General features: G+C 54.8%; 1 protein-coding gene across 3 annotated transcripts; it reads right to left on the minus strand.

Moving 5' to 3' along the window:
• Positions 1–601: 601 nt before the first annotated feature.
• On the minus strand, positions 602–9,172 carry TP53INP2 (tumor protein p53 inducible nuclear protein 2). Of its 3 annotated transcripts, none has more exons than XM_035344328.1 (4): positions 8,818–9,172; positions 5,574–5,703; positions 4,552–4,665; positions 602–4,019 (listed from the first exon to the last, which is right to left on the minus strand). In XM_035344328.1, the coding sequence occupies exons 1-4, from the start codon at positions 8,939–8,941 to the stop codon at positions 3,767–3,769; spliced, it is 621 nt and encodes a 206-aa protein (XP_035200219.1). In that variant the 5' UTR covers positions 8,942–9,172; the 3' UTR covers positions 602–3,766. The 3 variants fall into 3 exon arrangements, with proteins under 3 accessions (XP_035200219.1, XP_035200217.1, XP_035200218.1); XM_035344326.1 differs by having other exon boundaries at positions 5,574–5,880; XM_035344327.1 differs by lacking the exon at positions 4,552–4,665 and having other exon boundaries at positions 5,574–5,880; positions 8,818–9,171.
• Between the last annotated feature and the right edge of the window lie 206 nt (positions 9,173–9,378).

Here is a 9,378-nt window from a genome sequence, read left to right on the forward strand (position 1 = left end):
CCAACACCTCCCTGCCAGCCCTCAGCATGTTTGCTTCAAATTCCCACTGGGAGCATTGCAGAGCTGGTCACAAATTGAAAATACTGGATGCAAAAAGCTAAAAACCCCAAACCCCAAAACAACCTACCAAACATCCACACTGTGTTTTAAAATATTTACACATGTACACATGTGCACAAGCAAAAAAAAAGTTATTTTTTTAAGCACCTTTCATTTGTTTTAAGATTCAAGGAGACACATAACCTCAGTGTAAAGGGTTTTCCTTGATCTTACAATACTAGGGCAGGAGATTTGGTATCAGGCCAGCTGTAGTGATCACCACTGTACAGGACAGGAGCATCGCAGGTCTTCTGCAAAGCACAGTCCAAACATGTATCTGCCATAGCATAAGAAGTGTCAGTCACAATGTGTGATAGGTACATAAGTACTCACTTTGTATGGGGTTAATACGTGATTAGTAGATATTAATACATGTGTGAACAGAGGGGGGACCACAGGAGCCTAATCACCACAGTAAACACACTCCATTGACCTGTGGGATGCTACAAATCTGGATTAACTTCTTCATTAAAACATTATTAATAATTTATTAACCCTTCATAAAGATACTCTTGATATCAACTGTGATAATAGTTCTGCTTTTTTTTTTTTTTTTTTTTTTTTTTTTCCAGTGTTGGCTGGGAGTAGCATGATGACAGATGTCTCAGACTGGCACAGAAAGATTAAAGGAAACCAAAATATTTTAGAGTCACTTCCCCAAAATAAGACATAGTAACAGCATTAGCTATTTGAAACAGATGATGGGCACTAGCAGGGCACAGCCAGCACTGCTGAGCCAATGGGGGCTTTGCTAGAGGCTGCACAAGCAGGTGGCCGAGGATGAGCACAGGGCTCTCTTACTGGAGCAATGCTTGTGAGCACCTGGGGTGATTCACCACCCGGGGTGGTGGCCCCAGCACATTTGCATCTCTCAGCTGTGGAAGGGTCAAAGGTGTTGCAGCCAGCCCTGGTTTCAGGAGCTCTCTGCAGCAGCATCTCAGATGTGCAGAACTTGCAGCAGGTTAATATGAGCTGGGAGGCAGAAATTGCTACGGTTGTCCACTTCTTGATGTACATTTGGGCTAGAGAGAAAATTCTTCCTCTGAAGGCATTGCCTGGGTAGGGAACAGCCTGGTGGCCACAGAGGACACAGTGCAGAGCTGTGGGAAAGAGAGAGACAAGGGGTGCGGCTCCAGGATTCAGCCCCAGCCCTCCTTTGCCACTCTGAACCTTCCGGGCAGAGGCACCTGAGTGCTGAGAACATCCCCTTTTGCCTTCAGCAGCACTTGTGGCAGCGTTTGTTTGCAATGCTCCCAGTTTATCTCAGGGATCACTTTAGAAATAAGAAGGCATTTAATGTAAAGCCAAGGAAGCCAAAGTATGTAAACTTTCCCCTCGAGTCAAGGAGTCATCAGTCCGTGGTGGAGAAATTAAATTGTGCATCCTGTCTGCCAGGCGATGGTGTGCTCAGCGCAGCCTCACGGCTCTGCTGCAATGGTGCCCAGAGAGAGGCAGGGGGTGTGTGGAAGGCCTGAGGGAGCACCGGGCTCCCCAGCTTGTTCATCTCAGCTGTGAAAATAAGCTCTGCTACCTCCGGATTTATGAGAAAGGCTGAAAAAGCAGTGGAACAGAACAGCCCATTTTCTGCCTGGGAAGCTTTTACTGTGCCTTTTATTGAAATTAGAAAGCAGAATTTGAAATGGGGGTTTCTGTTAGAAATGGGAGTGTGGTGCAGGTGCCAGTCCTGGAGCAGGTACTGGCTGCAGGTGCAGGATATGGCTGGCATTGTGCCTGGCACAGGGCTTGTTGGCCGCTGTCGCTGCCTGCGCCTTTTTCGGCAGCATGGCAGCCGGTGCCGTGCGCACATGATGAGCACTGTAGGCCTCTACACCAGCCCAGCAGGACTTGAACAAGAAACTGGCCTGGAAGAATTGAAACTGAGAGGCTCTGGCATGTGGTTTAAAATAGGTATTTGAAATAAATTTTCATTCTTTCTATGCTTTTGGGAACGCTGTGTCAGTGCTAAAGATACACTCTGCAGGCAAACAATATCAGCGACTTCCCAGGAGGTCCAGGTTTCTCAGTCACAGATCCAGGAGGCTAGTAGTTACAGAAGGGCTTGTGGGTGTTTTTTTCCTCTCATTAGAAATAATAATAATAATAAAAAATCAACAGTCCAAGGTTGGACCTACCACAGTGACTTAAAACCACTGATGTTATGGGTGTTAACAATGCTGAAGGGCAGACTCTCCAGTGGGGTGCTTGCTCCCTGGAGCAGCCTGGGTGCAGCAGCATTAAAAATCAGCATTGCCCACAACTGAATTTGGCCCGTTGTGTAAAATATGGGACTGTTGGTGGGGCCAGATGGGGAGTTCCCTGCGTGACTGCAGTCCAGTGGCAGTGCCAGCCCTGGTCTTGCTCCCACCGCAGCCAGGGCCATGGTACCAGCTCTGTATGGGCTTGTGCATCACAACCACTCCATTTCCATCCTCACCCTCAGTTCAGCCTCTTCCCCTGGCCTCTTCCTCACACCCGAGCTCCTCACCGCTCTCATTTCACATCCTCTCACCACTAGTTCCAACGTGCTTCCACCACCTCAGGGAGGCTGCGCAAGTCCCCTTCTCTGCTCTCCTCCAGGGAGTGATGCAGGGCAGGCAATGTTCCTTGGCTCAAACAGTGCCTCATCCAAGTGCACATAAACATACAGACACGTACACGTCCGTATGTATGTCTAAATGTGTTATGTGGGTACAGCCAGCACAGGTGAGTGGCTCCAGGAGGAGCACACAACCTTGAGGCTTGCTTGTGGCCAGCAGCTTGGTGGGACCAACACTTGCTGGAGGTTGTGGTCCCCACCAACGACCCCACGCTGACACCAGTTCCCTGCAGACCATGCTCTTCTCAGTGGTGCTCAAACAGCTCCTGGGTCAGTGCTTTGTTTCCTGAGATTTCTTGTAATGTTGTCTTTAAAAACACAAAACACCGAGACCTGCCTGGCTTTCTTTTGGGAATGGCAGTGGGGTTTCTGTATTATTGTGGTAAAATTACAATTAAGAAGTATTGGCTGGGATGAGATTTGCTGGTTTTACCTGTGTTGGAGCCACCAAGGCCACCTGCTGATAGCATCACAGGCACTGCCAGGCCTGGGGCTGTAGCAGGGCAGTGCTGTGCTGTGCTGCCACGCTGAGAAGGGACAAGATCAGGCCCTAGCAGCAATGTCACCAGTGTGCGGCGACAGCAGGGTCCTATCTCTGCTCTGGTCTGAGACACCAGGAGGGGTGGAGGTATGGGGAAGGAAGCATTATTTAGTGTCGTTGATGATATTTTCCTAAAAATACCAAATCTTGTTGCTTTGTTCCTCTTTGCACTTCCACTTGGTATCCGCTTGTGACATCACAGTCTGTTTACGTGGAGGAGTATGATGTTGTAAAGAAAGGCACTGATGTCACAGGCTCTTCAGGACACAAAAGAACAGGCTTCTCCATGAATTTTGGAAATGGGCGATTTCACAGGGAGCACCACTGCCCCGCGCAGACGCTGGTGGACGGATGGGCACAGGGCAGAGGACGGCATCACTCTCCTGGCCCGTGCTGCATGAGGCAATGCCAGCATGGGCCTGGAGATGTGAGATGTACGGGGAGGTGGAGTGGTGGCACTGGGGCTGGTGTTGAAGGGAGGCCGCGCCCCGCCGGGAGGTGCCATGGCGGCGGGGCCGCTGCTGGTGAGGTCAGTAGTTGCAGTGGCGCTGGCAGGGCTGGTGGAGGAAGCTCCCTGTACGCTGTCGGGCCCGGCGGGCTGGGCGCTGTCGGGCCCGGTCCTGCCGCTGCAGCGCCTTCTGGCTGAGCCATGGCTTTTCTGCCAGCTGCTTAGCCCGCTGCACCCGCCGTGCCTGGCTGACCTTCTCCAGGATGGCAGCCTTCACCGACAGGGACGTAGTGTGGTGCGGCGTGTGCCGCTCCAGCCGGGGCTCCGGCACCTCTCTGCAGAGAGATGGGACCATCAGCAGCCAGTGGTGCCTGGTCCCTGCCAGCCACGTGGCCATCCCACCCACACACCAGCAGCCAACCCTCACCCACCCTCCTGCAAGACCTGCCTGCAGCCCCATGGTGGCCGTATTGCCACCAGCACCCTCAAACCCGGTGGGCAGGAGCCAAGCACAGCCCACAGCCCCCTTGTGTCCAACCCACTCCTAAACAGATTTGTTCACTTGCCTGTTCCTAGCTCTCTTTGGTCCCTTCCTTCACCCTCCAGCACTGAGGTTTCTCTTAAGCTCTTGAGATGGCACTGAGATCCTCAGGACAACTTTACAAAGGGAAAGGTCCAAGAGGGATAATGTGCCCTGGCCATACAAAGAAAGGATCACCCCAAATTCTGCTTTTTGAGGCTGGGTAAATAAGCAGGCTGCAATGCCAGGGGACACTTCCCTGCCCCATTGGGGGGCTCACAGGGGAGGTGCTGGAGGGCTGGTGTGGGGGTAGCAGAGACCCACAGCATGGTGGTACCAGGACTCACTGGTGGGTCAGGGCTTTCCTGGGTGCTGTGCGGAGAGGGGAGAAGGCAGAGCTCCTCACACTGCAGAGAGGCTGCGGCCCCAGGAAGGGGCATGGGGAAGGAAGAGGGGGGTGGCTGGGAAAGGAGATGGCAGTAGGGTCAGATTTTGCTTGCATCTGTTAGGTGGCAGGCTGGGGCATCTCTGTTTAACACCCCTGTTACACTGGGCTGTGGGGCAGGGAGAAAGGTCTCACAGCCCAGGCCAGCAGAAAGGGGAGCTGGGGGCAGGGGTCTGCAGCACCCCCCTGTGTGGGGAAACCAGGGACTCAGGGGCACCAGCGCCCGGGGGTCATCCTGTTCTGGTAGGACTGCTTTGCTTGTGCCATATACATGCAAGCCTCCATGTTAAAAAACAGTCCAGGAGACTGCCCCAGACCGGTGGTGGGGTAACACGCAGCATCCTTAGTGAACAGCCACATGCCAGGAGAGGACGAGGAAGAGGCCACTGCTGTCCGTGCCAGCAGTAACCACACAGCAAGGGCTGGTCCACACAGCAAGGTCAACCACACACGTGGCTGGTCCCACACCCACAGCTGTCTTAATGTGGATCCAGCGCACATCAAGGTCACTTTTCCAAAGTATTTTGGGGCACAGAGGCTGCTGTCCTTGCACAGTGCTGGCTGGGACACCCTGCCAGGTGGGACATGGGGACACTGACGTCACAGAATCACAGGATGGTTTGGGTTGGAAGTGACCTTCAGAGATCATCCAGACCAAGCCCTGCTGTGGGCAGGGACATCTTTCACCAGATCAGGTTGCTCAAAGCCCCATACAACCTGACCTTGAATACCTCCAGGGATGGGGCATCTACAGCTTCTCTGGGCAACCTGCACCAGTGCCTCAGCGAGAAAAAATTCTTCCTAATAACCAATCTGAATCCACCCTCCTTCAGTTTAAAACCACCATGCCTGGGTCCTCCGGGCAGCATGGGTGAAATGCTGCAGGGCACGCGTGGCCACCCTGGTCCCTGGCCCCACACTCACCCAGCAAAAGAGTCCTGCAGCTCCTCTGCGTCCAACTCGAGGGTGCTGGTGACATAGACAGACATGCTGGGGTGCTCGATGAGCAGGTCCTCCATGGGGCTGCTGCCCACACCGTCGGGGCCAGGCTCCTCTGCAGTAAAACATGGGGGAGGGGTGACAAACCAACTCTCGTCCATCAAGCAGGGGCCAGGCAGGGCGGGCACGGGGCTGCAGGTGTGGGCCAGGGCAGGTGGTGGCACCAGGCAGGGCCTCACCGAACACCCGCAGGCCCCGGCCCGCCGCTGTGTGCCGGGGTGGGCAGCACTGCCTGGGGAGCGAGCGGGGTACGGAGCCATGCGGGGCACAGCGGGGACACACACACACCATGTACAGTAGGGGGGGGGGGTGGGGGGGGGGGGTGCCCGCCGGGGCATCATTAGTGCGAGAGGCACCCCACGGCATCACCACTGCTGCGGGTGCAGGGGAGTCTTGGCAGGGCAACCACGCCCCTCGCGCTGACCCAGCATACAAGTTGACGGTTTCGGTCTGGGTGGATTTACCAGCCATTGGGGTATACAGGGGAAATTTTTTTCTTTCTTGAAGTGGAGAAAGAAATTTGGCCAGAAAAACACATTGCTTTTGTCTGCAAGCTTTCTTAGGTCACCTGAAGCGCGGTGCTCACACACAGCTGCACCTGTGTACCTTCATATGCACACACACAGCACTGTGCACGTGTGGAACCAAGCAGACACACGTGCACACATGGTGCGCACCTTTTTCCTGGAAAAGACCTTTCTCTCGGGGAATAAACTCTTCACTGAAAGCTTTCACTTTGGCTTTGACTTCAGTCCACCAGGGCCAATTTTCAGCCAGCTGAGCATGAGCTGCCCCCACGTGCTCTGGCCTCCGGCTACAGGGGCCAGGGCATTTCCCATGCTGGGAGCCATGGCTGTGCCCAGCAGGGCGCTGCGCTCACCACAAAACCCAGAACCGCTTCAGGCTCATCCCAGGGTCAGAGGAACCATTCTCTTCAGGGTTGGTTCAGTGCAGGTCTGTATGGACGTCTGACTCTGCTGCTGGGTGAGGGTGCAGGAGAAATCAGAGGTGAATGTGAGCTTGCAGTGCCCAAACAGGCTAGAAAAAATATGAAGCATGAAGTATGGGGCAGGCGTTTACCACCTAACACGTCCCAGCTCCTCCAGCCTAGGGCATAGGGTCAGCCACAATTAGCCTTGCAGACCGGAGAGCATCTTTCTTCAGGTCAGTGGATACAAGGCTATGAATAGCTGCTGACATACGAGGCTGCAGATTATTCGTCAGCCTGCAGACAGACAGAGCCTGGCTTGAACACTTCTCCCCCCGAGGTCAGGTGTGCTCCCACAACATGGAGGCATGTGTGCTTATCTGTCCCCATCCACCCCAAAGGTGGCTTCTAATGTCACAAGTGCTGTTACAGGGTTCCCACATTGCTGGGGGACTTGCAGCCTGAACTCTAAGCCCCGAGAAATGCACCCAGAATGCTCCCAGGAGGGTGGGCACGTTCTGCAATGCATGGGTCAAAGACCTGCCGAGGGTACAAGGATCTTGAGGCTGCTGGGGGAGTGCCAGGCTGCGACACGCTCGCCTGCCACCAATGTAATGTGGAGGATCAGGGCTGGAGCCAAGAGGCTGAGGTTTTGAAGTGCTTTGCATAACTCAAGGCTCCAAAATAGGGCTGAAATAAATCTATCCCTTGCTAGCTATGGCAGCTTAGGCAGCCGTGGTGCCTGTGGAGATTAGCAGTGGGGTGCTAGGTCCATGCAGACACCCTTCCAAAAGCTGGGTCTGCACCAAGGGCCTGGCTGCTTGATTAAAAAAAAAAAAAGAAAAAAATAAAAAAAATACAGGAGCCTTTAGTAACAAAGTCAGCCCTGGATCCTCACCCAGGTATTCATGGCACAGCCCAGCATTTCTCTGCTAGAGGAAACTTGTGGTTCCTCCTGGCATGCTCTGGGCATGATGTGGCCATTGCCGGCAATAGGACTGAGGCCAGCAGGCCCTGATGCATGGCAACAGCATGCCCCATGCTGCAGGGAGCTTGCAACCCATCTCCTCCCACATTACTGCTATGACTGGCAGGACAGCCACCAGGGAGCCCAGAGGACTGGTACTCCTCCATGGCTGCCCTCACCATCCTCCTGCCTCCACCAGCTCCCCACAGGTCTCCCAGGCTGGCACCAAGGTGTCCCCGTCCCCTGCCTCAGGCATGTTTGAGCTCTGGTCCCCTTTCCAGCTCACTGTATGGGGCACAGATTCCTAATTAATGACACACATCAGCTCTGCTCAGTGCATGTGGCAGGGGCATCCCTGTGAGGGAGACAAGTCCCAGCCCCTGCAGGACCACCAGTGTCTGCTGGGCTGGGGCTCTGTGACTTACCAGAGGCTGTAAAAGCGGCTGGAAGCCACCAAGGAGCAGTGGCCCAAAGGTTGCAGTGCAGGCTTGTTTGTGTAAGTTTGCTGTGCAATTTGCAAGCAAAAGGTCACAAAATGATCATTGCAATTGGTTGAGTCATAGGCCCTACAATAGCAACGCAGAGATCTTAATGGAGCTTGAGAAGCCCTCATGGCACAAGCAATGTGAAAGGGCCTGGCTGCTGTCAAAGGGCCTAGGATGGTCCCAGCCATCCCTGGGAGCGGGAAGCCCCAGCAGGCAAGGTGATCCACGGGCACGTTACAACTGTGGACCTTGCCTGAGTGCTCCTAGCAAGGGCGCTGGGAATGCTTTGGGAAGAGAAACCCTTGCAAAAACTTTTGGAGTGGAGATTGGCTCCCCTGGGTGGCCTCAGATGACCCCAGTGCAGCACAGAGCTGGAGATGGCTGCAAGGGGATAAGCACCTGACTGAGCCACATGGCTGATGGCACCGGGCACAGCACCAGCCACGGTGGAGGGGACATGCCATCACCGTCGCCTGCCTGTGGCTCAGCTGTGCCCAGCCCAATGAGCCTCCAGCAGGTGGGACTGCACCAAAACCCAGGGACACCTCCCGACCCGGGGCTGTGTGAGGATCCTGTTCTAGTGCTGGGGGCTCAGGAGCTGGGGAGCAGCATCACCTGACAGCCCAGAGTGCCACCACTGCTGGTGGCAAGGCAGGAACCTCCCCTGAGGGAGCAAAAGGAAGGCTCCCAGGCAAGGTCTACTATTGCCTGACAGGGCTTGTCCAGTGCTGGAAAGACAAGACCATTCAGCAGCTATGCGAAACCAGGGTGAAACTTTGCTTTTCTCACCTCCAAGATCAATTATAAGCCATCCATCCTCCTCCTCCTCCTCCGAGACAAAGGGCTTGGGCTCCTCCAGGCCCTCTGGCGTGTTGCTGTCGCTGAAGAAGAGACTGGTGAGACGCTGAAACATGGTGGGAAGTGGTCAGATGGGACAGGACAGGAATAAAGCTACTGCTGAGCGCCTGACTCAAAGCAGGGAGGGGCAGAGGGGCACGGAGCTTGACAGCGTTGGAGGTCCTTCCTTGGGGCAGGGGTGCTTTGCTGCTAACAAAGTCTCAGCTGAGTTAAAGGACATGCAGTGCAGTTACGAGGTTCTTCTCTCGGCTTCAGTGCAAAGGCCTACCAAAGAAAACAAGGAGAAACACATTCAGACTGGACACGTAGGATGTGTGGTGCTGGAGGGGACAGCAGGAAGGCTGTTCCAGCCCCAATCCCTGCCATGTCCCAGAGCACTGTGCTACACGTGGCCATGCCAGGATGGGTGCCCACAGCCTCTGGCCTGCCCCAGCCCCACATGGCATGCACCACCGCCACCCCCCCCCAGCCAGCCGCACATCCCAGGTGCAG

This window comes from Oxyura jamaicensis, chromosome 20 (assembly GCF_011077185.1).
Source record: "Oxyura jamaicensis isolate SHBP4307 breed ruddy duck chromosome 20, BPBGC_Ojam_1.0, whole genome shotgun sequence".
Taxonomy (NCBI): Eukaryota; Metazoa; Chordata; class Aves; order Anseriformes; family Anatidae; genus Oxyura; species Oxyura jamaicensis.